The 25813-nt window shown below is 47.5% G+C and overlaps 13 protein-coding genes and 2 non-coding genes across 15 annotated transcripts; 7 read left to right on the plus strand and 8 right to left on the minus strand.

Moving 5' to 3' along the window:
* Nucleotides 1–347: 347 nt before the first annotated feature.
* Nucleotides 348–2249, minus strand: F9C07_1381 (synaptic vesicle transporter; the record flags this gene model as incomplete). The annotated part of the gene is made up of 4 exons (XM_041288231.1): nucleotides 348–1037; nucleotides 1133–1629; nucleotides 1697–1883; nucleotides 1947–2249. The coding sequence occupies 4 exons, from the start codon at nucleotides 2247–2249 to the stop codon at nucleotides 348–350; spliced, it is 1677 nt and encodes a 558-aa protein (XP_041140609.1).
* A 417-nt stretch (nucleotides 2250–2666) lies between these two features.
* F9C07_2240448 (uncharacterized protein) lies at nucleotides 2667–4811 on the minus strand (the record flags this gene model as incomplete). Its single annotated transcript, XM_071510018.1, has 3 exons — nucleotides 2667–3744; nucleotides 3985–4182; nucleotides 4243–4811. 3 exons carry the CDS (start codon nucleotides 4809–4811, stop codon nucleotides 3516–3518), a joined length of 996 nt encoding a protein of 331 aa, XP_071365851.1. The 3' UTR covers nucleotides 2667–3515.
* Nucleotides 2802–3455, minus strand: F9C07_1382 (uracil phosphoribosyltransferase-domain-containing protein; the record flags this gene model as incomplete). The annotated part of the gene is made up of 1 exon (XM_041284022.1): nucleotides 2802–3455. The coding sequence occupies one exon, from the start codon at nucleotides 3453–3455 to the stop codon at nucleotides 2802–2804; it is 654 nt and encodes a 217-aa protein (XP_041140608.1).
* A 904-nt stretch (nucleotides 4812–5715) lies between the features above and the next one.
* On the minus strand, nucleotides 5716–7657 carry F9C07_2139175 (uncharacterized protein). Its single transcript, XM_041288229.2, has 5 exons — nucleotides 7031–7657; nucleotides 6865–6975; nucleotides 6580–6792; nucleotides 6009–6512; nucleotides 5716–5953 (listed from the first exon to the last, which is right to left on the minus strand). Exons 1-5 carry the CDS (start codon nucleotides 7205–7207, stop codon nucleotides 5855–5857), a joined length of 1104 nt encoding a protein of 367 aa, XP_041140606.2. The 5' UTR covers nucleotides 7208–7657; the 3' UTR covers nucleotides 5716–5854.
* A 261-nt stretch (nucleotides 7658–7918) lies between these two features.
* Nucleotides 7919–14038, plus strand: F9C07_2240449 (chitin synthase C; the record flags this gene model as incomplete). The annotated part of the gene is made up of 9 exons (XM_041284026.2): nucleotides 7919–8011; nucleotides 8091–8538; nucleotides 8585–8946; nucleotides 9002–9665; nucleotides 9720–9902; nucleotides 9958–10141; nucleotides 10209–10848; nucleotides 10901–11817; nucleotides 11892–14038. The coding sequence occupies 8 exons, from the start codon at nucleotides 7919–7921 to the stop codon at nucleotides 11036–11038; spliced, it is 2712 nt and encodes a 903-aa protein (XP_041140605.2). The 3' UTR covers nucleotides 11039–11817; nucleotides 11892–14038.
* Nucleotides 10139–14038, plus strand: F9C07_2279637 (uncharacterized protein). The gene is made up of 3 exons (XM_041288214.2): nucleotides 10139–10848; nucleotides 10901–11817; nucleotides 11892–14038. The coding sequence occupies exons 2-3, from the start codon at nucleotides 11715–11717 to the stop codon at nucleotides 13757–13759; spliced, it is 1971 nt and encodes a 656-aa protein (XP_041140604.1). The 5' UTR covers nucleotides 10139–10848; nucleotides 10901–11714; the 3' UTR covers nucleotides 13760–14038.
* Nucleotides 14039–14110: 72 nt separating this feature from the next.
* Nucleotides 14111–14214, plus strand: F9C07_t50. Its single transcript has one exon. It is a non-coding gene; the product is annotated as a tRNA-Val (tRNA).
* Nucleotides 14215–15661: 1447 nt separating this feature from the next.
* Nucleotides 15662–16651, plus strand: F9C07_2279638 (uncharacterized protein; the record flags this gene model as incomplete). Its single annotated transcript, XM_071510381.1, has 4 exons — nucleotides 15662–16083; nucleotides 16208–16368; nucleotides 16538–16608; nucleotides 16630–16651. The coding sequence occupies exons 1-4, from the start codon at nucleotides 15900–15902 to the stop codon at nucleotides 16649–16651; spliced, it is 438 nt and encodes a 145-aa protein (XP_071365852.1). The 5' UTR covers nucleotides 15662–15899.
* A 406-nt stretch (nucleotides 16652–17057) lies between these two features.
* Nucleotides 17058–17163, plus strand: F9C07_t51. Its single transcript has one exon. It is a non-coding gene; the product is annotated as a tRNA-Val (tRNA).
* A 90-nt stretch (nucleotides 17164–17253) lies between these two features.
* F9C07_2279639 (C6 transcription factor) lies at nucleotides 17254–20385 on the plus strand. Its single transcript, XM_071510382.1, has 7 exons — nucleotides 17254–17890; nucleotides 17946–17969; nucleotides 18034–18574; nucleotides 18644–18960; nucleotides 19010–19432; nucleotides 19498–19730; nucleotides 19783–20385. Exons 1-7 carry the CDS (start codon nucleotides 17798–17800, stop codon nucleotides 20234–20236), a joined length of 2085 nt encoding a protein of 694 aa, XP_071365853.1. The 5' UTR covers nucleotides 17254–17797; the 3' UTR covers nucleotides 20237–20385.
* Nucleotides 20386–20765: 380 nt separating this feature from the next.
* On the minus strand, nucleotides 20766–21073 carry F9C07_2228178 (uncharacterized protein; the record flags this gene model as incomplete). Its single annotated transcript, XM_071509817.1, has 3 exons — nucleotides 20766–20801; nucleotides 20875–20940; nucleotides 21008–21073. The coding sequence occupies 3 exons, from the start codon at nucleotides 21071–21073 to the stop codon at nucleotides 20766–20768; spliced, it is 168 nt and encodes a 55-aa protein (XP_071365854.1).
* A 962-nt stretch (nucleotides 21074–22035) lies between these two features.
* F9C07_1392 (NUDIX hydrolase domain-like protein) lies at nucleotides 22036–22569 on the minus strand (the record flags this gene model as incomplete). The annotated part of the gene is made up of 1 exon (XM_041284021.1): nucleotides 22036–22569. One exon carries the CDS (start codon nucleotides 22567–22569, stop codon nucleotides 22036–22038), a length of 534 nt encoding a protein of 177 aa, XP_041140602.1.
* A 765-nt stretch (nucleotides 22570–23334) lies between these two features.
* Nucleotides 23335–23751, minus strand: F9C07_1393 (uncharacterized protein; the record flags this gene model as incomplete). The annotated part of the gene is made up of 1 exon (XM_071508063.1): nucleotides 23335–23751. One exon carries the CDS (start codon nucleotides 23749–23751, stop codon nucleotides 23335–23337), a length of 417 nt encoding a protein of 138 aa, XP_071365855.1.
* A 220-nt stretch (nucleotides 23752–23971) lies between these two features.
* F9C07_2228181 (uncharacterized protein) lies at nucleotides 23972–24367 on the plus strand (the record flags this gene model as incomplete). Its single annotated transcript, XM_071509818.1, has 1 exon — nucleotides 23972–24367. The coding sequence occupies one exon, from the start codon at nucleotides 23972–23974 to the stop codon at nucleotides 24365–24367; it is 396 nt and encodes a 131-aa protein (XP_071365856.1).
* Nucleotides 24368–24632: 265 nt separating this feature from the next.
* On the minus strand, nucleotides 24633–25615 carry F9C07_1096666 (SCP2 sterol-binding domain-containing protein). The gene is made up of 3 exons (XM_041284020.2): nucleotides 25352–25615; nucleotides 25076–25276; nucleotides 24633–25007 (listed from the first exon to the last, which is right to left on the minus strand). Exons 1-3 carry the CDS (start codon nucleotides 25356–25358, stop codon nucleotides 24847–24849), a joined length of 369 nt encoding a protein of 122 aa, XP_041140601.2. The 5' UTR covers nucleotides 25359–25615; the 3' UTR covers nucleotides 24633–24846.
* Between the last annotated feature and the right edge of the window lie 198 nt (nucleotides 25616–25813).

Genomic DNA, 25813 nt, shown 5'->3' on the forward strand with positions numbered 1-25813 from the left:
CTCCCCTGCTGATCGATCTACCTGTACATTCGCCTGTTTGCATTTTGTCTGTTGAGGGTTTACGTCATGTATAAAAGACGATTTTCTTTTTAGTTATTGGAATGGGATGGGATGGTTGCGATGGGACCCGGGAATTGGAAGTTTTTTTTTACGTGGAATACCTCACTGATTTGTCAAGACTCAATGATTGACCGACTGATTTGAACGCATTTTTGTTTCTATGGCCATAATACAACAGCTCGCATATAGATTGGCTGTTGCTACCGACATGAAAGAATTATATTCATCATGAACTGCAGTTCATCGCATCCACATTTGTAACCCAGTATATATACAAAGGAGCAAAATCAGATATCATGCCTCGCATACTTACTCGCCATCCTCAACCTCCTCCCAAACTTCAACAAAATAAAAGGATAGGGCACAAACAACACCGTCAAGCATCCAAGAAGCGTACACGCCCAGCCAACCCCCAGATTATGAAACATAGCCGTCGCAAACAAAGGAAACCCAGCCCCAAACGACGACCTCATAAAATCATTCCCCGCCAACACCGAAGCCGCATACCTCGGATACGCATGAGCCTGATAACAAAAAATCCCATTGAAGATCAAACACCCCCCGACCGAAAAAAACACCGACCCCACAATCGGCACAATCCAATGCACGCTCTCAAAGTTCCCCGTCCACCCAAACCAGAACAGCGAAATCGGGAGCGCGAACGCCCCCACGCAGGCTGGGGGCAGCTGGTGTTCGGGTGCGATGTTCCAGTTCTGGTCGAAATGCTGAGATTGGTATTTGGCTTTCCAGTAGAAGTAGCACGGTATTATGAGGATCGCTCCGATTAGGATCCCGAGGAAGGCGAGGCCGGTTTGGCCCATGTTGAAACCGTGGATTTCGCTGAAGACGATTGGGAAGGCTTCGAAGAAGATGTAGAGGATGCCGTAGATTAGGGAGATGTAGAGGTTTAGGAAGAAGACGATTGGTTCGAGGAAGCAGAGTTGGAAGGGTCGGATTGCGGCTTCGAAGAGGACGTCCTGGTTGTTGAGTTAGATGTTGTTAGGGTTTGGGTTTGGGTTGGGGGTAGATGTCGTTGTCGTTGTCGTTGTTGTTGTTGTTCTTGCTAACGTACCTTAGGTCTGACATGGCTGAGCTCGATCTCCGCTTCGCATTTGTAGTTCGAGTTCCCCGTGATCTTCCGTACGCGACGTGCTCGTCGCCAAAGAATATTGGGCGTGAAGGTTTCCGGGAGGAAGAAGAATAGTAGGACCAGTGTGAACCCGCTGGCCCAGAGCAGCTGCCAGATGGTCCATGTCCACCCTTTTGCGGAGGCTGCGAAGCCGCCGACGAGAGGGCCCAGGACGGGTGCGGAGATGGCGAAACAGCCCCAGATAGCGATCATGTAGTCGCGCACTTTCGGGTTCCACATGTCTCCCATGGATGCTCCGCCGGTTGCAAGGGCTGGGGAGCCGAGAAAGCCGGTCAAGAACCGGAATGCGAGTAGCATGCCGAAGTTCTTTGCGTAGATGACGGCGAATTGGAAGAAGACAAAGACGACGAGGGTGAGGATGTATGTAGGGTTTCGGCCGACGGTTGGTAGCTCTGAGAGAGGGGACCAGACCATTGGACCTGGGGGTGTGGTTAGTATGTTGATTGATGGGGGTACGCTTAGTTACGATCCATGAATGGGACGTACCTAGGCCATATCCCAGCACGAAGAGTGTCAGCCCGAGTGTTGCGGCGACTCTACTTACACCGAATTGTTCCGAGACGCCTTCGATTCCTGGGGTATAGATCGCAGATCCGATGTAGATGGCAAAGGTTAACATCCAGATCTGGCTACTTACAAGGAGTTTTTTAGTTGTGCTCCAATTCTGAGGATTCTGCATGCATGTAAGTACTTGATGGTGGAGACCGTGTTCAGGGAAGCAAGTCTGTATACGTACCTCAGGATCATCTGGTCCACGCCAATCCACCAGAAGCGGTGTTCCTCTATCGACACCAGCGGTCGAAGCTATCGAGTTCAGACGACGCGAAGCTCGTGACGCCTGTGACATAACGGCGTATAGACCGAAGGTGTCCTCCTCGGTGTCCGCCAACGTCGCTGCCTCTTCATCTTTGACACTGGGTTCCGGTTTCAAACATTCTGTCCAAAGAGCCGGATTAACTTCCTCTGGGTATCGTAGCAACCGATTCCTAGTAAACACGCGCACGAGCTTTCCAAAGGTTGAATCGCGGATGGTCTCCATGTTTAGGGCTCGTCTGATTCAGCCCTGGTGTTGATCCTCGCATCGCTGTCCGGTTCTACCATGACCCATAATGAATTTATATACTTGACTAGTGGCAATTGTTTTAAGACTCATGTTGTTTAAGCTTTTCTATAGACTTTCACAGCATTGTCTGGCCAGTATACTGCCAATGGAACGTAACTGCTGGGTGTATATCCGTAAACCCGGAAATCCGAGAGACGTCATAGTAAGGCGGATGCTCTCGGACGACAAAGTGTGGTTGATGTCATGACTCTTCTAAAACCAGAAGAATCCTACTGAATCATGCTGTTGAGATGGTCATCGTGGTCCCTGCTGTTCCCCACATTGTGCCTAGACCGATGTTTTGAAGACAGTTGGAAATGGCGATTATAAATGCTCTCGACGCCGTTACCAATGAAGGCTTACCAAGCAATATAAGATTTGGATGTAACCACAAAGCTATGACAGTGGTCCAGTTAAATTGTTGATGATTAACATGTTTATGACTTTCTACAGAATCTTCTCGTTGAATTAGCTCGACGCTCTCTATTTTCAACTTAATGGACTTGGGCCTGTTCCCTTGTACTTGTTCTCCGAAATACGTAGGGTTATAAATTGCAGGTTGTCATATTTCGCAAGAGCAGCAGTCAATCTTCCACCAGAAACACACCGAGCTTGCATGACTCCAGTGATCACCACAACAGAAACCTCTTTGTTGAGGTCGCGGATATGTCGCATAAAGTCCAGGATAGTCCCCCCGCTATTAACGACCGAGTCAACGAGAATGACAGCGAACCTATCTTCGAGGTGGTCGTGTTGAAGATCAATGGCCTGATATGCGTGCGTAAACATCGCACGCTCAAATGCCCTGTTGACTCCGAATGCCATGGGCTCCCCTCCCCTCATTAACGCTACTATCAGAACTTTGTCCTCCCTCCAGAGTTGGTAGCCGGTAGTATTGTGTCCCTGTGGGTGAGGGATAGCGGCTTCTTCAACTCTTATGAGCGCAGGCAAGAATGTGTTGGCTAGATACCAACCCCCGTCACTGTGTGCCTCCCTCAAATGTAGTCCTTGCACGCTGGCATTTCTCATGGGTGTCATCAGAATTTTGACGGCTTCTGGGTTCAGCTTGTCCGCGCTGATTACCTTCAACTTGGTGGCCTTGCCGCATTCTGACACGAGGGAGTCCATAAAATCAGGGTCCATAAGTTCGACAATGGGGAGTACCTCTGTGGTTAGGCGAGGTGATACATTGCTGGGCCGAAGTCATTGCTTCGCCTTCAACCCATCGTTCTCAATTGCTTTCTTCAAAGCCGTTTCCATTGATACGCTCCTGCTCGCTTCATCTCCCACAACGACAATAGCCTTGTCGGCTCTCGATAGCATCTCCAGGTCAAGAGGACTATCTCCAAAGGCGCAGACTTCGAGATGGTGTTTGTCCTTAAGATGACCAGCCAAAGCCCCCTTGACCTCAGCGGTCACAACGAAACCGTAACTAATCCGGTCACCCCCAATGACGGTGATCTTTTCTTGCTATCCTTCCAGCTCTAACACATATTTCCATATCTGAGCCAAGCCACAAGTCACAACCACTGCAGCGACGTGCGCCTGTTGAGCAATGAGGTGTAAAAAATTCAAAAACTCCCCATCCAGAGTCACAGACGAGGCAATGTCCTTGCAAACAGAATCATATTCATCACCGCGAAGCCTTTCTTCATGAAGGAGAGTCACCTACCGGAAAGCGTCGTAGCTGTATCCCAGAGGACTCTCGAATACAACCTGCGCAGGTGTCTTCGGCCGTTCTCCCCCTGCATATTCCAGGAGTGGAGAAATCTTCTTCCAAAACAGGTCTCCAGTGTCTTGCGAGGTCAACGTACGGTCGGCATCAAGCCCGATCATCCTTCCTAGAGTACCACTCTTTATGGCAGGGATGCTGTCAAGGGTGTTGAGGGCTTTGGAAAGGTTGTGTTGTTCGTCATGTTTGTTGAAATACTAGAGCAGGCGCTCAACCTCCTTGGGTATCATGTTCGAAGTCACAGCACAAAAAAGAATGTTATTACGATAACAAAGGTCGCGAAGCATTTGCTTCTCAGCTTCCACCCAGCGTTGCACATGGTTGGTTGAGACGTGCGAGCGATTTCTGCCAGAATCATCGAGACGGCGCTTGACGATCTCCTGAGGAGGGACATCAAGGTAAAGGATATGGGTGTAGGTATCCAAGTCGCTTTGGGTATACACAGCCGGTCCAGACTTCTTCCCTTCGTTCCAGAACATAAAGTGTCCTGTAACGACGCCAGTCTTGTCATGTGCTATGCAGTTATTCTTAATGCAAGATATCGCTAGCTCACGAAAGTCATGACGGGCTTTGTCATCCAACATCGTGAAGGACGTTATGCCTCCACAAACGAGCTTACCAATCTCATCGCTGCCCTCGAAGTACATGAAGTGGTCTTCGCCGAGGGCCATTCTGAGCTGGTTCAACAAGGTTGTCTTTCCAGATCCAGGGAGTCCATAAATGCCAATCACCACAGGCTTCACAGGGGAAGAAGGATTCTGCGCCATTGCACTTTGGTCACTACAATTGAAAGAATGATACGGCGTTACACTGCGAATGTTCAAAACAAGACTTGAGGAGCAAACGAATCTGTGTCAGTCTAGCAAGGAAAGGATAGCGACAACCACCGAGAGACAAAGGCTGCCTCTATATGAGAGAACCACGCCCTTTATATAGACAACTTGACAGGTATCAGGAGGTAAGGATCAGCGGACAAAGCTACACTAGCTAGGTCCGGGTGAGTCTATGTATGATTATTCACATCTGGACAATTTGCCGCACTGCAACGGATTTGATAAACAGCTCAGGATTGGATGTTTGGGGCATCGGCGGAGCTGTGAGGTTCATTGTTTGTATAATGTAAAGGGCTTGCTTGGCCAATAACAATTCCCTATCATCGTGCAATAGAGCAAACAGACGATGCGATATAGTGGATACATTCATCCTCCAGACAATTGGATAGTTGCCGTACCTCTTTGAATGAAGTTCCATGGTTGCCCTGCGGCTGCGCGCAGATCAGATGATAAATTGAATTTCTTCGAATAACTATGGGATGGAAACTACAACCCATCAGTAAAGAAGCTGCTCGAGAAAGTCTGATACAGGGATAGACATACTTGCCTTCTAGTAGGTGGAGAAAAGAGTATCGTTCTATATCATTGTCAATGCAAAGTGTATCCAAGAAGCCTTCTATATACTATGAAACTAGATCATGTCTTACATGACCTACTTGAGATATGACTCCTATAAGCTCGGATGTAAACACAGTGTAAGGAGAATTTCTAGGACTAAAAGGAAAAAGGAGAAAAGTAAAAATGTCAAATTTCCACCTACAGACCCAAGTGGGCTAGATCCAGCCATCTACTTTTACAAAGATTATTGGTTAATTTGTAGTGATGGGAGTAAGTATATATTAAGGCACCCGCATGAAACAAGAAAGGTATCTTTAGAATCTGCAATTGGGGTTTATCTCGTAGAACATTTTCCGCAGTAAGTGAAGCAGCTTAAAACAATCATACAAAAACACATAATATACATAAAAAAAGGTATACTAGAACAGCTTAGCAGATTTGGCCTCATATGGGTCAGGATCCATTGGTGGAGGCGTGAGATAAACCGGGAAACTAAACTCCAATATCGTCGTCCTGAACTATTGATTGAATCTAACGTTAGCACAACTCGAACCAAGTCATGATCTTTCCTACCTTAGAATAGCCACTTTGCAAACCGAGCCTAACCTCGAGTTTATATGTTTGGCTAATATTGCAAGTCTCAAACGACGGCGTGAGCGCGATTGGTAGTCGATGTTTCTTCCACAGACTATCCCCTATGGATAACTCAGCCCCATTTGAAGCTCCATCATGGCAGACAACATAATGGATGTTAGTCATGGTTTGTATGACCTGGAACTGTGTGTCTTTTTCAACAAGCCCGGATGCATGCGTCTCTGTCGATCCCACAAGCATGGTCTGGAAGTCATTCAACCATACAAAGCATTCTCTGTCCCCGACCTTTGTGAGCTTAATCTTCAATGGGATGGGATACCCTAGAAGTAAGCACTGTCCATTCAGGAGTTCGACGTCGACTTGGTATGCCAGCGGGCTGCATAAGCTGTTAGAATCATGATTGATGGAGAGAAGACACCTTCTCCCCAGTACGTTTTTTGGAAGGCTAAAGTCGGGCACAGGGTAGTAAAGAATATTGCGAGTCTGCCACGAGGGAACCTGGTTAGTATGATTTGCCTATGTTCCTTTTCGTATATCCAAGCTACTCAACTAATTTCTCCACTCCTTTTAAGATACCAGTCTTTGTCACCGTCACATCCAGAAAGTACCTGGCCTCCCAAGGCGATAGAGTGTCTCCAGTCGAGGGTGGAAGCCTTCGTAAGAGATGGTGGGTTTTGTTCTTCCGATATAGAAACCCCGTGCAAGACGGGTTTGGTTTCGTTTCATCTAGACTGATTTTATGACATTCGGATGTTGAAGGAAACTAGAAGAACGCGAAACATGTATGAGAGAAGAGTCCAGTGATCTGCATGTCGTTAGAGGTAGTAAAACATACCGTGAGGGAGAAAGGAAAGATGTGCGTCCCAGGGCCGACAGTTAGGCTTTTAGAAAGGGATGTCTCCGTCATCTTCTGAGGTGGGAAAACATTTTGAAACCTTTGAAATAACTGTACATGAGGGCGTTAAGAAACGGCTATCACTTGTGAATCTCGGCAGACGTACCTGATGGGACTCGATATATTTCCCAGAGTCTAGTCGTGATGTTGCTATCCCAGATAACTTGACTGTAATAGTTGAGATATTGACCGGCGCCTTGTTACGGAGGAAGAGCTGGCCAGACACAGTGTCTTTTTCTGTGTAAGCTCCCCTTTCCTGATTGAGTCGTATTTGGAGATCCATTCCCGATCTTCAGCCAAGTAAATCTGAAATATGTTGTGTAATTGATAAGGAGAAGTCTGAAATTCGCACAGACAGCCAAAGTGCCAAAGTCCCGGCAATCAGAATAGGTTTCTTGGTCTGGTTCTTGAATCTTGATCTGGTAGGGTTAAGAGACTGTACTTATGACTTGAATAGTGATGCTCGTTTTAACGGTTTACATAGATGAATACGAAGCACATATAGCAACCAACGCCGAGCTGACAGGAAATTTCCATGACCAAAGTGTCTCTGATACTGCACCAGTCTCGCTTGTTCCGAGGAACTGAAGCTGCGCTCGGGGAAGTAAGTAGCGACCAGTTTCAGCCGGCGTGCAACGTTCAGAGATTTTTTCGTCCTTCATCTCTCGGTCTAAAGTGGTGGAAAAGCCGGGGCTCGGAAAATGAAGAGTATCGCCGACTATTTTTATCTGCTTCCAGAATGATTCCCATCGCGGCCCCACAGTGCCCTTGGCCAAACCCTAACTACAACAGTACCATTGCCCATAATTATCAGTAGTTAGGCTAGTAGCACTCTCAGCACACATTATTGATGCTGTTGTTTCTTAGAGCACTTTCCTTCTTACCTAATTTGTCTCGTAAGCTAGGGCTAGAGATATAGAGAAACTATAGCCTGTGTAATTAGATGACACTCAAACTTGCCTACCCTCCCATATCACTATAGAACGGCAAAATCATGGATAACCAGTTTGGGCAATCAGATCAATCAGTATACTCCCGAGAATTTACTGAGAATAGTCCGCCAATGGGCAATGGCCGCTCGCCTACTGTGAGTCTTAAGCACTTGAGGATATGGTTTGGTCTGCTCGAAGATGTGGCAGCCTTCTGACACTCAATTGTTTTTTCAGGAAAGGTATGATCGCGAAGACCGACTATATCACGGTGAACATGCGGAGTCTTTACTACATTCGGTTCCTTTGGGACTTCCATATCCTGCCTATGAGCCTGAATCGCAGCCGTTCAGCTATGAGATACCCGAGCAGCTTTCTTTACGAAGTCCTAGTACGAAGAGGCAGTCCAGTCATCCACGAAGTCCTCAGTCAATTAGCAGAGATCCGTTTACCTCACCTCAAACCTTCGCACACGCAGATGATGCTTCAGCACCGGACTCATGGCGACAACGCCAAACTCCAGCGCCCAGTGCCCTTCGTCGATACCCTACCCGAAGGATTAACTTGGTCCAAGGCAGCGTCCTGAGCGTAGATTATCCCGTACCTAGCGCTATCCGAAACGCTATCCAGCCAAAATACCGTGACGCTGGGGAAGGCTTTACTGAAGAGTTCACACACCTTAGATGTAAGCATTTATTTCAACGCAGTATTAGAAACCTAACGGATCACAGATACGGCAGCTACCTGCGACCCTGACGAGTTCACCCTACGTAATGGATACAACCTACGAGCTTCCATGTATAACAGGTCAACAGAATTGCTTATTGCCATTACCTACTACAACGAGGATAAAGTGCTGACGGCGCGAACACTGCACGGCGTGATGCAAAATATTCGTGAAATCGTCAATCTCAAGAAAACAGAATTCTGGAATAAAGGAGGGCCAGCCTGGCAGAAAATCGTCGTTTGTCTTGTCTTCGATGGTATTGATCCTTGTGATAAAAATACGCTTGATGTCCTGGCCACCGTTGGTGTCTACCAGGATGGAATCATGAAGCACGATGTGGATGGTAGAGAGACTGTTGCCCATATTGTTCGTTACTCTCCATGGTACTCTCTATCTCGCGCTATTTATTGATGATTATTAGTTCGAATACACAACTCAACTGTCAATTACGCCATCACAACAGTTGATTCGTCCTCACGGTGAAGAGCCAACCACCCTGCCACCGGTCCAGACGATATTCTGTCTAAAGCAGCAAAATAGCAAAAAGATCAACTCACACCGATGGCTATTCAATGCGTTTGGCAGATTACTAAACCCTGAGGTCGTTATCTTGATCGACGCCGGCACGAAGCCAGGGCATAAATCTCTACTTGCTCTCTGGGAGGCATTCTACAATAACAAGAACCTCGGAGGAGCATGTGGTGAGATCCATGCCCTGCTCGGCCAACGCTGGGAGAAACTCCTGAATCCTCTAGTGGCTGCGCAGAACTTTGAATATAAGATATCAAATATCTTGGATAAGCCTTTGGAAAGCGCGTTTGGCTATGTTAGTGTTCTACCAGGCGCGTTCTCTGCTTACCGGTACCGAGCTATAATGGGTCGGCCTTTGGAGCAGTACTTTCATGGGGACCATACGTTGTCTCAAAAACTAGGCAAGAAAGGGATCGAAGGAATGAATATATTCAAAAAGAATATGTTCTTGGCTGAGGATCGCATTCTGTGCTTTGAGCTTGTTGCGAAGGCGGGCTCTAGGTGGACGTTAACATATGTAAAGGCTTCCAAAGGGGAGACAGACGTACCAGAAGGTAGGACGGGCATTGTAGTCTGATGCCAAATTGAACGAGTGCTGATTTCAACAGGTGCCGCAGAGTTTCTGAGCCAAAGACGACGCTGGCTCAATGGCTCCTTCGCGGCAAGTCTATATTCAGTTATGCATTTCAATCGCATCTACAAGAGTGGGCATAATATCCTTCGCTTGGTTGCTCTTCATGTCCAGTTACTTTACAACATCTGCCAACTCATCATGACATGGTTCTCCCTCGGTAGGTTGGGCTATATCGGACTCTTGACGCTACTATGAGGGCTAACCCGCTGTAGCATCCTACTGGCTGACCAATTCTGTTATTATGGATATTGTTGGGACACCAAGCGCAACAAACAAGAACAAGGGCTGGCCATTTGGGAATGACGCGACTCCTGTCGTTAACAACTTCGTCAAGATCACTTATCTTGTCTTCCTCATGCTCCAGTACATCCTTGCTCTTGGTAATCGACCGAAGGGGTAAGATTTCAATCAACATTGCGTGCAACTGGTTTTTTACTTTGGTGAACTAACAGCAAATTTCTAGATCGAAAGTCGCATACACACTATCCTTCATCTACTTCTCCACCGTCCAACTCTACATCCTCGTTCTCTCATTTTATCTTGTCGCCCAGGCATTCAGCGGTGGGAATCTGGACCTCAATTTAGACGACGGGGTCGCAGGTTTCATCGGATCGTTTTTCACTTCCACCAGCGGACTCGTGCTGATCGCATTAGTTTCAACATACGGGATATATTTCCTATCCAGCATTCTATACCTTGACCCATGGCACATGCTCACGTCCTCATGGGCCTATTTTCTAGGAATGCCCTCCTCGATCAACGTCTTGATGGTCTACGCCTTCTGCAACTGGCACGACGTATCATGGGGTACCAAGGGATCCGACCAAGCAGGCTCACTCCCATCAGCTCAGACCAAAAAGGCCGATGCAAAGACAAACTTCGTCGAAGAGCTTGACAAACCTCAAGCAGATATCGATACTCAATTTGAGTTCACAGTCAAACGAGCTCTTTCCCCATGGCATCCACCCGAGGAGAAGGAAGACGCCAACTTAGACGATTCGTATAAACGCTTTCGGACGAATCTCGTGTTACTATGGGTTTTGAGTAACTCGTCCCTGGCACTTTGTATCAACAATGAAGGCATTAGGAATCTTTGCTTGACGGTATGTTGGGCATAGCCTGCAATGGGTAATTTGAGCTGATGAGAACTGCTAGACTTCCTCGACAGGTCGTACGGCCTGGTATTTTAAGATTATTCTCTGGGTTACTTCTGCGCTGTCGGTTTTCCGGTTTATCGGGGCTTTGTGGTTTTTGGGCAAGACTGGGGTGTTGTGTTGTTTTTCGAGGCGTTGATTTGAATTTTGAGTAGTGTGTAATATATTCATCTGTGCATATATGATAGGAATGTGCATTTGGCTATTGGCAACTTCGTTGATCTCTCTTCCTGAGATAGAAGGCGAGGTGAAGGACAATTATAGGACAGCCCAACCTGCCTAATCGCCGTAGATCTATTACTGATATAGATTAGCGCAAAGAAAGGGAGGCCGGAGATACCCCTCGTATACAAACTCACAGACTCACAGAGGTCTATCATGACACAGAAAAGGTAGTGGGGCCGTGATACTAGTTCCTCGATTAATCTCCAGGTGGATACCTTACGAGTCAGACCGACGATTCACCACCTCTCGCTAAAACATTCTCCATCCTCGCTTCTCTCCGCAGGACGGAGGACTCCATACGGGGTGTTTACTGCTCCCTGCAAGACCCGCCCTACCTTCCTTTGGCGCATGTGTGGTCCGGGGAATCGATAGCCTCATAGCGGATACATGGCATATCTCCGGAGTACTCTACTCTTCCTCTCTAGCACCCAAGGCTGCATCGGTCCCTTTATAAACCATTCACCGCCGTGGCTCCGGTAGAGTTTAGTGATTGGTTTCTTTTAAGGCCGACAAGTCCCCCTTTATCTTGCCGACCTTCGTCCTCTCTTTTCCGATCCCGGAGGCCAAGACACCAGGAAAGATCAGCAGTCATGGCCCTCCTCGGCCGACTTGTGCTGCTCGGAAGCGTGCTGCAGCTTGCTCACTTGGGTTCCGCCCAGACCATCAAGTCCGTGACTGATGGCAGGATTATTGGTACGTCGGGGCAGACACTTTGACATTTTCCACAATGATCATGACGAGACAACGACGCTGACACCACCGCACAGAGGCCAACGAGGGGACCGTCGCCCCGGCTGCCCAGCAGGTTGAGGGCAGCGGCCTGCAACTGACGGATGCCGTTCTGGCAAATCTAACTCAGTTGCAGCTCAGCAACATATCACTATTCCAATTCGCCAATGAGTCGGACCAACCGAAGCAGAGCCGCTCCGATGGCTGCAAGACATACCCGGGCGACGTGCTGTACCCGAGCCAGTCGGTGTGGCGCATCTTCGACTTGCTGACCGGTGGCGCGCTCATCAAGACGGTACCCATCGGCGCTGCTTGCTATCAGAACAGCGACCACTATGACTACGCTAAATGCCAGGCCATCCTGGCTGGTTGGACTGATGACGCCGTCCACGAGGCCGATCCGACTTCCGCCATGTCTCCTCTGTACCAAGGCCTCACCTGCTTGCCCCAGAATGCCAACGTGAGCGGCGCGACCTGCGAGATCGGCGGCTACCCTACCTATGCCGTCAACATATCCAGCGTCGCCCAGATCCAGCTCGCCATCAACTTCGCCCGCTCCACCAATGTGCGTCTCGTCGTCAGGAACACTGGCCACGACTTCCTCGGCAAGTCTATTGGCTACGGTGCTCTGTCCATCTGGACGCACAACCTCAAGGACCTCGAGTTCGTCGAGCAATACTCCGACCAGTCCTCTGACTACAGCGGTCCCGCGGTCAAGGTCGGCGCCGGTGTCAATGTCGGCGAGCTCTACGCCTTCGCAGACAAACACGGCGTCACCGCAGTCGGCGGTGAGTGCAAAGGCGTGGGTGTCGCCGGCGGCTACTTCACTGGCGGTGGCCACTCACCTTTGACTGGCAAGTACGGCATGGCCGCCGACCACGTTCTCTCCATCGATGTGGTCCTGCCCAGTGGCAGATATGTCACGGCCAACGCCCACCAGAATCAAGACCTCTTTTGGGCCATCCGCGGCGGCGGCGGCGCCACCTGGGGCGTCGTCACTAGTGTGACCTTCAAGGTCCACCCCAAGCTCAACTTCAGCGGTGTCACCTGGAATATCACCTCCGGGACAGACACCAACAACACCGACGACCTCTTCTTCGAGGCACTCTACGCCTACTGGCGCCGCTTTCCTGGATGGGCCGATCAGGGCAGCTACGGCTACTCGAAGATCTACAGCCGCGGCACCGGCGCCGGCTACGCCTGGGACATGCTGCCCTGGCTTGTTCCTGGCATGGGGCTGGACGACTTTAAGGAAATGGTCGCCGACATCTTCGACGAGTGGACCGAGATGGGATTCGACTTCACGCCCGAGTATTTCGAGCACGACAACTTCTACGAGACGTGGTCGACTCACTTCCCCACCGAGACTGTCGCCAACACCAACCTCCACACTGGCAGCCGCCTCTTCCCACGCAAGACCTGGGAGGACGAGGCGCTGCTCAACAAGACAATGGACACCATCCGCAGTATTGTAGAGGACGGATCCCGCCTCATTCAGTACAATGTGAACGGCGCCGCTGTTCCCGACACCCCGGACAGCGCCGTCCTTCCGGCCTGGCGTGACACTGTCTTTTTCGCTATCGTCGGCGTGTCCTGGGCCGACGGCATCTCGGAGGACGAGCTCAAGGCCGCTAACGAGAAGCTCACTGACGACATCATGCAGCGCCTGCGCGATGTTACTCCGGGAAGCGGCAGCTACCTGAACGAGGGGGACGTCATGGAGCCGAACTTCGGTGAGGCTTTCTATGGCGCTAACTATGACCGCCTCCTCCAGATTAAGGCCGAGATCGACCCCTGGGACACCTTCTGGGCTCCGACTGCTGTCGGCAGCGAGGACTGGTATATCACTGACGTCCCTGACTGGCTGACCTACCAGACCGGCAAGCTCTGCCGCAAGCAGAATTAAGGGGGTGGTATGCAGACATGATCATGAATCTTCACGTTTATTTTTATATTACCTATTTTAGAATAAGAAGTAGATAAGGCTGTAATATATACCTCAGCTTCCATTACCGTGTGAGGTCGAAACTGGAGGGAAAGAGTAAGCAGGCATCCTCGTCGTAATTCATCTTATCAGAAATATTTAATTAAGCCAGATGATAAGACGCTATCTTGGTGCAAAGTACAACGCAATGAATTAGGGCAGATACTGTCATACGTCAAGTGCGCAGAGTATCGCTCCGACAGATAGGCTGGTCATGAATGTACCAGGAACCACTGGATATATTTTGCTTTTTAGCAAAAGTATTCCATAAGAAGTCGCGTGTTCTAATGGTTATGATTTGTCGTTCACAACTATGTGAGCTAGTAGCTACTCCAGTAGTACCGACAAGGTTCCCGGTTCGATCCCGGGCGCGACTATTTTTGACATTTTACGGCTGATTTTTTTTGTCGAGATAGTATTATCTATCCGTCTCTGGGCAAGCTGCCTCGAGGAATAACTAGAACTAGATGTATGTTGGGCATGTATTCTTGTGGCTGTTCCGTGGTACACACTCATCTATGATGCGTTACGAACCATATTTGCTCTTTGCTCCCATCGGCTACGGTTTCTATATATATACAGTTAGGGGAGTAGTCAGTCAAACGTCATTCAACGAATGCAAATATCCAAACATTCTTTAGACAGTGATCAACTATGCACAGATCATAGCTTTCATCCTACAGAAAATCTTTCCGGGAATGGACGCAAAACACCAACTGTTATGGGTACACTCCAGAACTTCAATTAATTCGCTGGTTTAGTCAAAACAGGCATCTACGCTAGACTGCTGTCCAGCGAGCTAAACTAGTGAGTACCAGGTAGCATACTCAATGCTAGAATTTATCGACGACCCACAGATCCTGTCATATACATCTAGGCTGGGTTCCGGAACCTTCTTTTCGTTAAGTATAATAGGTCGTTAGATTATCAGTAGGGACTGTATTTCTATATCCAAATCTTTTACTCAGCGTTAGAGCTATTACACACCTTCACTGAGTGGTGGGAGCTGGCTTACTTTAATATTGAAGGGAGAAAAAGATTGAGACTGATCTGAATTCTACAGGATCATGCGGATCCACATTCTCGAAGCTCCGCATTTGGACTACATTTCCGGCGACAATGAGAAATCTTAACAGTGTGTTAGTGTCTCTTCTGTAGCCTTTAGCGAATAAAGTGAGAGCTTTCGGGCATGATACCAGTTTCAAGTCTAGTTGTATGGAAATGACACACGATGACTGTGGACGTTTGAATATAATTCCGACTTACAGATCAATGATATTGCAAAAAGAAAGTCTAATGTGACTGGAATACTTGAGACTGACGGGCCCACCATGTTAATCTGTAATGTAAATGTCAACCCAATCTGATGGTAAGGATTGACTATGACGGATTATAGAGTGGCTTTTACTCCGAGACAGTATTGACAGTAGTATGAGAGTGTTGTATTATGCCAACCGATGCAACTCCCCGGAGATCTGGCTCACGGCTGTAGATGATGACACATTTTTTCTGTCCCAAGTCGGTGAACTCCCAGTAAAATAAAGGATATGAATACTGCTTCAGGCCCCAAACTGACTTAGCTAAAGAGATCCTGGCTATCGATTCGTGTCGGACTATAGACAGCCTCTGCAATACTTCGTCAGTCTTGATCAACTAAATTGAAGTTTCTTATCGCTTTGCCGCTTCTTTCAGTTGCCTATGCTCAAGGCACCGCTGGCGGGGCGGATTCTGGTCAAGTACCTTTGACGGACAGAGACCCGTTAGGTGGCCAAGAGTATCACAAAGTCTGCCTGAGTCCCACCAACACCGAGGTTGAAATTGCCCCGGGAACTTTGGCTCAATACTACTGCGATAGACAGCCTCAGCATTGGAACGATAAAGTTGCAGGTGCGGAATCGATAGAAGCTTGTGCCCTCGCATGTACCGACATCGAGACTTGCAAGGGCACATTCTGGAAGAGTAAAGACGGGACGTGCTGGTGGAGCGACTATGACTTCAGGACTTCTTGGTAGAATCAGATGGAGAACCTTCACCATACACCGTGGTCCCTGGGTCCGTCTATATGACTGTTCGGAAGGACCAGCCCGATGGCTGCACTATTGAACTGGCTGAATGTTACAAAAGAGCTCAGGCTCTGGAGGGCGAAATTGAGATTTGGCAAAAGAAAGATAGGGACTCGACAACCCAGATTATCGATTTGACGAAGCAGATAAAAGAGCTGGAAGAAAAGATTTCCCAGACTGGTAGTACGTCCTGTTCTATGGGTTTACTTTGTTCTTTCTCTCCTCTTCTTTAATAGTTTCAGCTAACAAAAGGGTACGTCATTTAAGCGAAAAAATTCATATTGAGCCCTTGCTTATATTTCTCCAGAGCCTACTATAAGCTACGGCTATGGAAATCAAATTATTCGCAAAAAGATCGCGTCTGCCTGTGATTGCATGAAACTTTGTGCAACTTATACGACATGTAAATGGGCACATTTTTCGAGATTTGGTGGCAGTTCTCGCGATTGTGTTCTTTATTCCAATGCCGTGAGCAAAAATCAGATGAGATATTGGAGTGATTGGGATATCGTGACCTATGCTTAACCGCACCAGTCGCTTAGAAATGGGGCTCAACGGTATTTGCGTTTCATTGTTGCGCCAATATAGCCCATTGGTTTACACTACATATCTTGAATGATTTGACAAACTGCCGCAGAGGAAGCTTTCATATGTGCCTCGAATAGCGAGAGATGGTGTATTCGATGTATGGGCCCAGCTGTTTCGTTCGGTAGATTGCTATGTTGCTCAGTCTTGCCCTTCTCTGTCTTGATATTGTTCTACGGTACATCTTCCTCTCCCCCCTTTTCTTTGCCAAAACGGCATCTACTTGCTCTGCTGATTGATAAGTATCTTGGTTGTTTCATGAGCAATTGCCTTTCTGACTATCCCTATTTCGCTCTTATGTAAGTCTACTATTCGGATATATAGATAGTTGGTTTCCTTGACGGTAACTTCTCACTATGTGCAGGTTACAGCTATCCTTAGGTGGTCTATCTCAGTTCATCAAATGAAACTCTAACGTCGTTATAGGCTTATAGCCTGTCGGGCACTCAGATTGTCAACCGCTGAGGTCCATTAAGCCCCGATAGTGCTTTAGGGCTATGCCAGGGTAATGAGTCTATCTTCCAGTTTATTCTTGGAATATAAGTAAAAGAAGAGAAAGCAACAACCAATCAAGTCGCGTGTTCTAATGGTTATGATTTGTCGTTCACACTTGTGAGCTTGTAGCTACAACTTCCTGTAGTACCGACAAGGTTCCCGGTTCGATCCCGGGCGCGACTATTTTTGTTTCCTACTTATATCTCCTTTTTTTATATCCTTTGTTTCGTTAGGTGCACGCACCTTTAAAAGGAAGAAAATAATTGCAAAGAACCTGATGGTCGCAATCATTGTTGATTTGCTATAGATCTGATTTTAGAATGATACAACTAACTCAGTAGGGCAAGGGCTCTATCGTATGTCCGCGAAGACAGCTTTGCCGTGTTGTAGAAGCTAGAACCCGCTTCTCTAACGTTTCATCCTTCGAAAGTAGACCCTCAAAATACTTGGGGTAAAAATAGGATCAAAGCTTAAGGTACGGGGAACGATCCATACTTAATTCTGGCTCCGAGCGACCTTATTGGCAGGATATCATCCGCATCGCCACGTTCTCGTGGCGCAGACGCTGCCAGATTTAAACTCCCCTGAAAAAAAGAAATCAGATAAGCCCTACCAGGCAGCAGATAAATGTCAAGACGTGCATGCTATTAATACTCCATTGCCAAGACTGGGTCTCGCTCAGCCATTTGTCGATTCGAGCCTACTCCATACAAACCACGGCTTGGCATGCTTCAGACGGCGCCATCTCGGTACTTTCTGGTGCTTGACGGAACTTGAAAAACTTAGATTCCTCCCAGTTAAGTGAAGAGTCTTCCTTATGCCCTTGGATACTCCCTTGTTCTACTATATATTAATGGTTAATATGGAACCCTCCTTGGTTGAGAAACGACGGTCCACGTCACACCAGGTGGTACGATATTCCGAGATAGTTTTGAATCTTGCTGCATGCTAACATGTTCGAACAGTGTGACAACTGCCATTCCCGCAAGGTAAGAGCTGAAAAATTACTTGATTGTCCGCCCAATATTCCTCGTTTGCTCATCTTCTGTCTAGGTCCGATGTGACAGGAAGAACCCTTGCGGAAATTGCCAGGATCAAGGAACTCCATGTACTCGCCACCGGAGTTTGAGACGTACCATGAGAAAAGTCTCCCATCAAAGTGATAGGCCTAGTAGTGCAGCCAAATCTTCTCAGACTTCAACCCACCCGGTGCCTGAGCTGGGCTCGCTCCGTGGTCTACTGGATCAGCAAACCGATACTTATTCACTTCCTTCGGAGCTGGATAATGATAGTTTATCGATGGAGATGCCGGAAGTCGGACCTATATTGACCAATCATCCACACGTCGCATATGAACTCCATAATTGGATTTCTATCGTCCCCCTTACAGATGCGCAGATGGCAAGCCGCCACCGGCTGAGTCGAGTTCAGGGCCTCGCTTGGAACAGACTGCAGGTACTCGAGTCTGCACTGTATGCTGCAAGCCAATTTACAGAAAGTATGGGAGGATTTAGGAAACCGCCTAATGTCGACGACCAGAGTGAAGAGCAAGGCAAAATCCCGGCCCCTGAATTTCTAACATGGATGCTTAAAGGTAATAAAACCTTCTCCATTGACTTTGTCATGCGGTCGTCGCTGACTTATAATTCGTCTGATCAACTAGACATTGGCACTGATCGTTTCGGACCTTACGTTCGGGACTACTTCCGGCACGTATCCAAGCACAGTCTTGAGAAGATGGGGATGTCCCTACTACGCAAAGATGCATCGCCATCCGATACGATCCTCTACACCGTCTGCGTTAATTCTGTAGCATATAAATTTCTTACTACAGTACTTATGATAGAAGAGCATGGTGAACTGTCCCAAAGACTGTGGCATAGTGCGTTACAGTACCGAGCAACAGCGCAGGCAGCATTAAGAAAGATCCCACTCGTAACTACACCATCTCTTGCACTTCTACAGGCGGTGCTCTGTGGGGTGAGTTATATGAAGACTCCTGCATGCTTTAGTTCTAACCACTTTCTAGATTTTCTTATTTCAGGGCTCGGGAGATACCAATTTTTGCTGGGAGTTGACCAGAACCGCCTGCAGGATTTGCACCGATATTGGCCTCAACACCAGCGCTACAAATGGACGGGTGCTCAGTGAGGAGGAGTTTTTCTGCTTTATATGGTGTTATATGCTGGACAGAAACTATGCTTGGAAGCTTGGAAGATCCAAGGGTTTCTTGGAAGCCACCTCTGCGGGGATCTTGCACGCTTCTACCAGACTGACTCCACCAATCTCCGAGCTTCTCCTAGTATATTTGGATTTGGCCCAGATACAGGACGGAATAATTCCTTTCATCAAGGATTCATCAGGAGAAGGCGAGCATGCCGTCCCGCTAGTGGCTAACTTACGAGAGCAATTATTGCCGAGGATGAAGGATATCCGCAGCAGGATCGACGAGGTAAAATCATCATCCCAGCCAAGCTTGAATTTAATAGACGCTGACTACAAGTTTCTCGTCCATAGATCACATCACCTTCTGATCACTGGAAAGGCTTAGATAGCCACAGCGAAATCGCAGCTCTCGATTTTGCTTATCACTCGATCATGACAACTATTCTCCATCTGATTCAACTTACCCCAGGGCAGACACTTACTGCCAAAGATCTTTACCTCGATTCAGCACGTCAGGAGCTATCGGCCTTGGTATCAATATGCCTATCAGCCAACAAGCAAAGTACCGTCGCCTTCCTACATTGGTCAGTGATAACCCTTTACAAATCAAGAAGACGAGATATTAACAACTTCTAGGACCCTTCTGTACTACCCCCTGACAGCAGTCTTCGTGCTATTCTGTAATACTGTTGTCACCTCTCACATAGGCGATTTCAACCTTTTGAGAACAGTTGCAGACTGCTTGACCCAGAGCGGAACAGCCAGCGAGCACATTGCCAACCTGCAGAAACTCTTCCAGGAATTTGTCTCGCTCTCCCAACGCTTTCTCAACGAAGAAAGTTCTACCGCGCTCACCAACCAAGGCGCTACTCAGACAAGTCCCTGTCAACAGGGGACCTCTTCTCAGGATGTAATTCATAACTCCAACTCGCCCCACTGGTTGAATACAAGCACTACCTGGAGTTCGGGTATCTTGGCAGGCTTGGACAACCAATCTTTTGATCCATCGTTTCCTATGTTGGAACTATCTTATGGTGATTCGACTTTCTTCCTGGGCGGTGGATCTGATATACCGTTTAGTTCTGCATGAGCTGGGGCTGTTCAAACCACGCAATTCCTTTTATTTGTAATTCTATACCAGATACCACATCTCTTTAAGGTACATTTCAAGTTGTACATATTCACTACCTTCTGTATCTAAACGCTGTACACAAATCAAATGCATTCTTGAGACTAGTACTAGGCATATTATATTGATATCGCCGTCAGGCAATAGTAACATTAAATACCTTTCTCTAAAGCAAGGTATATCCCGCATTTCCCACGCCCTTTTCATGAAATCTATATGATAATGCAATCTGACATTTCCACTCCGCAGACAATTTCCCCTACACGGTCTACCCCAATCTGAGATCTTACCAAGAACACACAAAAAAGAAAGATACTAAGCACACAAGATCTGGTTCTAATTCAAACGAGCGGCACGGCCAAATCAACAACAGCTAATGACCATGAAATCTAAATACACCGAATAGGGCATTGTCCAATTTGTCCGAGTGATATCTGGAGACACCGAGCACTAGAAACACTCTCTCCCCTCAATTACTCCTTACAGAAGCTTACTGACACACACCCTGGGTCTGGTCGGGGGTTTGCTATTCACGTATGTTGATCAGTTACTCATTCCAAGGAATGACTTCTATGAATGTTGAGCAGTGTATGACATACCACGCAAAGACCACTATCGCAGACTCCCATGCTTCCATCTGCCTTGCAGGGTTGGCCGGTGGCAATCTAGATCGATTAATATGTATACAACAATAGAATCTCTATATAGAGAGGAGAGGGTTAATTGACGAACCTTAGCCTGAGGAGTAGCAAGAGCAGCGCCAACAAAGGCGAGAGCGGCGAGGACGGTGAAACGCATTGTTGTAGAGATTTGAACGAACTTGAAGACTGGATATCAAGTAGATGTTGTAGTTTGTGATAATGAGGATATGAAGAGTCTCCAGAAGTGTATTTATACCTCTTTCTGACTACTGTAGCTACAATCTACAACTCATGATGTATGCTCAAGTTGACAGCGAGTACCGACAATTCCAACTACACCGATCAATTACAGTAACGATGAGCATTCACCTCCTACTTGCTATGTCAATCATCGGTCTACCGGGGATGTATCGGGAATAATGACGTCTGGTATAGAGTAGCCGGAAAATTCATTATCACGGAGCCCTAGGGACCCGACTGTTCCCCGAATCTATGATGTTTGGTACTGTTGTGGATCCTCCCGAATATGCCGGCTATTTTTAGCCGCTGACAATCGTTGAGTTTACGAAACATTATCCGATCTGTGAAACCCGGCAAGTAATGGTTGAAGTTTTATTAGGTAGAACTGGGTATAGCGGTGTGATAGACACTTTTTGAAGAATTGTCTTTCTTGGCTCTCATGCTATTGAGACACCGACAGTAGCTGTTCGGGCCGAGCTGTCTGGTGTGGAGAATTAGGGCTGTGAGGGACTTGGAAATTGGTGTTCTGCTGAACTATGAGTTGATAGCAGGTTTTGCTCGGTGCTATGTTTCGGAAGTTCTAACTGGTAAGTTCAAGGGCTCTGTGGCTTGTTTAGAAGGTTTTTCGAATGGTACTAGCACAGCATGATGCTGCTAGCATCGCTTAGCTGAGCCATTGTCACTGACTCTGGGTAGGGGCTGATATCCGGACAAGAAATCATCCGTAGGCAACGTCAACCGAAGTAATCACATTCATAGCCTTTACGATAGCTCGTGTTCCTTGTTAGTTAACTCTAGTCGATGATCTAAACTGCGTATCATCCACCCCGTCGCATCAACTCAGCTCCCGCCCAAAGTCAAACAAAGTAGCTAACTGACTCAATGACCTTCCACCAATGCAATCGCCTTCTCAAGAACAGCCCAATCATCCCGGAAACTAAGCTTCTCTACCGCCTCCTCCAATGGAAAGAATCTTGCAGTAAACTCCTCCTCCGCCTTACCAGCAGATCCAGCAACCGCCCCTTCATCCAAAGCAGCAATATACCACCAAATAATCTTGACACCAGTAGCACCATCACCACCGAACTGCCGTATAGTTACCATGAAGGGCTCAGTGAGATCCGGATAACAGCGAGGTTCATCTGGCATATGTCCCTGTTCGTCCATCGGAGGTGCACGAATGTATATTGTGACGGGATGAAGACGGGCTTGATAGCCAGTCTCTTCGCGGACTTCGCGTAGTGCGGCCTCATGTCGGGATTCACCGCAATTGCGACGTCCCTTGGCAAGGAGCCATTCGTTCTTGGGGTGGTAATGGATAAGGCATACGGTCTTTTTTGGGGAGGATAGGTCGAATAGAATAGCTCCGCAGCTTTCGACGAATTGTTCGGAGGTGTATAGCGATGTTATCATGATGGCTCGCTAGAAATGTATAACTATGCTAGAGGATGTACTCGCTATTGTCATCAAATTGGTCTGGTTTGAAAGGAAGGGAATTGGAGAGAATACTCACTGGTAACAAGGAGATTGGGTTGAAATCAGGTCCACATACTAGTTAGTTATGTTACCCCTCATGACTAGGGGTAGTACGAAGTGACCTTCAAGACTTCTCTGTTTCACACGACTTACTCTTATTATACAGTTCCACGCATGGCGGGCGGAGTTTCAAAATGATGAAGTAGAAGATTACAGTGTGATGAGCCTTTTGCCAGTCGAAGAAAAAGCGATATCCAGGTCTTTATATCAGTATTCTATGTCCAAATTTTCCATCCTTTCCCGGTGGATGATCAGGCATAGCTCTTAAAACTATATAAACCTCTATAAAGATAAGGATTCCAGCTTAGCCAAAGCCTTTGTCTTGTTCATGACCTAGAATTCCCTTTTCGAAGCTTACGAAGAGAATAAAACACAAAACAGCATGGGCTTCTATTACAGTTTACTAACCTTTGGCCTCGTGAATAGACCGAGCTATTACAGTGCAAAGATAGTAATGACAGGACAGTATTCAAACTCCAGACAGTCACCGAGCAGAAGCACACAGCCCTGTGTGGCAGGGTTGAACTTTTGGCCATCTGGACATTGAGGACCCTTGAGCAGGACACACTTGTTCAGCACCTTGTCAAGCACAGTATCGGGATCATCACAGACGGGTTCAGCAACAGCCACACATTTGTTCTTCTACTTCTTAAAGCGCTTACCCTCACCACAGTTTGGCTCGTCTGGTGACCGACAATCTTCACCATCCCAGTATGTGTCATCAGAGCATGTTGGTTCCTTCTTGCCGATACAGTCTTTTCCTTCCAGGGTACCATTCTTTCCACAGTCAGGAACATCGCCTGAGACACACTGGCCGTTCTCCTCACGGTATCCGTCGAGGCACTCAGTTTTTCCCTTCTTGCGGCATTGCTTTTCGAGCTCGCTCCACTCGTAGCCTTCCTCCGTGCACTTGGGGAGCTCACGGCTGACGCAGTTCTGGTCTCTGTGATCGGTACCATCTGGAGTTGAGGGGTTTCCGACGACACAGTCGCTATTGAGCAGAATGCCACTATCACACCTTGGTTTGATGTGGGTGATGCAATCACCATTGGCAGTCATGGTAGAGCCATCCGGACTTTTATACTCACCCAAACGCCGTCCATCCATATGACCAACTCGAGAGCTCCAACAACCAGACTCTGAAGGAGCAACTGCGGTTCCAGTTGAATAATGATCAAGGAGGTCATTACCGCGGAGAGTTCTCATTCCCCGGCCAGTTTGCATCTGATCACACATCGGGAAAAGCGTAAGCTATCCATGCCTGTCTTTACTGCATTTTATGTCTACTTTGGATTACTGGGTATGTACTAAGACCCGGCGCCTTCATAGATTCTATATTCGCTCCAAGAGTGACCCGACCGTCTTCTGGCACGACAATGATGGCTTCATCGTCGCCTCTAAGACCGAGCGTACCAAGTTCCGCGTCACGGGCAAGACCAGGCTCGAGAAGGACTATGTCATGATTCGAAGTGATCTTATCTCTATTACTGTGATTGGCAAGGACAATGGCTATATACGCAACGATGATGGCATCTTGGTTACTGGTGGGAGTGGAAATGATACGTTCCTCTTTAGTGAGTTCACGACTGCCTTCCTTCCCTCTGGCGTGAGTGGCGATGCGGTGATGAGTGGGAGCTTGTTGCTTAGCTATTTCCTTATATTGCGACCTGATTAGGAATACTAGAACATAACCTAAACTATTCCTGTTTCTCACTCTGTGAACCATATTCAGCGAATCCCTTGCCCTAAGGTTCTTTAGATCACTCCGTAGGAATGTTAGTCTGTGCCACCATTCTCATGCGTCTGTATTCACTTGCTTAATAGCCCTGTTACCCCGTTTTCCCCATAGCTGGGCATTGCTACGACTTCTGTCCCCTTTATGTGTGGGATGGGATGGCCTGCGAAGCCCTCGTCGTCTCCCTTTTCCCACTTCATCCACCAAAGGCTATGCCTGGCGAGGCCTTAGATGCTACGTATACTCCTGGGAGTAGATTCTACCTAAGAATAACCATGTTTACCTAGCTCTATTCAGATAGTCTGGCATAACATCCCTTCCAGACTGCTTGCCAGGATAGTTGCTGTCATGTTACGCAAATTTCTGCAGTTCCAACAAACGAGAATATCACAGCAATCCGCCATGCTGTTCAGATAGTATCACGACTCCAGCGTATTAAGGTCTTGGAAAAGTCCATCTAGTTTTGTCAAGCCCGTGGTATTACCCTTGACCTTCAACTTTCCCAACATGAATAACCTCTGACCATTCACCGAGCCCTGGATCCAATGAATCAAATCATCATCGCCAATGGTGGCAATCACTAATGAAAGGCGGTTAACTCATAAGCGTAGAATATGAGATTGGGAGCCAAGGGTAACAGGAACTCACCATCTGCGTGGTCCGATGTCGACCTCGTAATTTCACCTTCACCGCGTTTAAGATTGATAAAAATTGTGCTCTGTTCGCTACCTTTCTTGACAATGATTTCGTAAAGAGTGCGATGTTTGTGAACTAGTCCCTGTCGCTTTTCCGGAGATGCTTTGTTGAGGTTGCTTGACCAGCTATCGTAATAGCCATCAGCCCTGAAGTCTTTGGACATGAAACAAACCGTCAGTTAGCCCGAAATCTAAGAGAATATTTGGCATCGCTGTTGGGGAGGCATACCAGACATCGTGTAGACTAGAGTAAAGGATGTTATCGACGACGACCTGAGAGGCGAGTCTATTGTCTACCGTGAGAGGGTACAGAGTCAATGCGGATAATATATCGTAGTCTAAATATGTTCACGTGGCTAGATGAGCCCACGTCATTTGCTGTCGATCATAGGAATATAGTAGTAGCAGTCTGTAGGCTATGTGGACAGACGTGATTTGTTCACTCTAAACTATTCACCAGGATCGATCTCTTCCCCACTTCACTACAACTATATATAGCGGTCATACTATACACTGCAGTACAAGTCAATATCCGAGATGGAGATCTGTCTCCCGCTTTCGGTACCGGAATTAAGCACCGAATGGTGGGGAATCTGGGGATGATCAGCATACACTTGGACGGAGCGTCAGAACGAAAAATGCCCGATCATATGTGGTTGTTGCCAAAGTATTTGTAAGAAAGAGAATTCGC

The sequence above is a fragment of the Aspergillus flavus genome, chromosome 1, assembly GCF_009017415.1.
Source record: "Aspergillus flavus chromosome 1, complete sequence".
NCBI lineage: Eukaryota > Fungi > Ascomycota > Eurotiomycetes > Eurotiales > Aspergillaceae > Aspergillus > Aspergillus flavus.

What these genes read in the sequence shown, in the direction of transcription:
- F9C07_2279639 (XM_071510382.1), top strand. Translation starts at nt 17,798, where the DNA reads ATGCCCTTGGATACTCCCTTGTTCTACTATATATTAATGGTTAATATG. An exon ending in ACAACTGCCATTCCCGCAAG is followed by an intron (nt 17,970 to 18,033) that starts GTAAGAGCTGAA and finishes TCTTCTGTCTAG; the next exon opens with GTCCGATGTGACAGGAAGAA. An exon ending in TCTAACATGGATGCTTAAAG is followed by an intron (nt 18,575 to 18,643) that starts GTAATAAAACCT and finishes CTGATCAACTAG; the next exon opens with ACATTGGCACTGATCGTTTC.
- F9C07_2279637 (XM_041288214.2), top strand. Translation starts at nt 11,715, where the DNA reads ATGGCCCTCCTCGGCCGACTTGTGCTGCTCGGAAGCGTGCTGCAGCTT. An exon ending in GACTGATGGCAGGATTATTG is followed by an intron (nt 11,818 to 11,891) that starts GTACGTCGGGGC and finishes ACCACCGCACAG; the next exon opens with AGGCCAACGAGGGGACCGTC.
- F9C07_2139175 (XM_041288229.2), bottom strand. Translation starts at nt 7,207, where the DNA reads ATGGATCTCCAAATACGACTCAATCAGGAAAGGGGAGCTTACACAGAA. An exon ending in TCTTTCCTTTCTCCCTCACG is followed by an intron (nt 6,793 to 6,864) that starts GTATGTTTTACT and finishes GCGTTCTTCTAG; the next exon opens with TTTCCTTCAACATCCGAATG. An exon ending in TAAAAGGAGTGGAGAAATTA is followed by an intron (nt 6,513 to 6,579) that starts GTTGAGTAGCTT and finishes CCCTCGTGGCAG; the next exon opens with ACTCGCAATATTCTTTACTA.
- F9C07_1096666 (XM_041284020.2), bottom strand. An exon ending in GACATCGGACCACGCAGATG is followed by an intron (nt 25,008 to 25,075) that starts GTGAGTTCCTGT and finishes GCCTTTCATTAG; the next exon opens with TGATTGCCACCATTGGCGAT.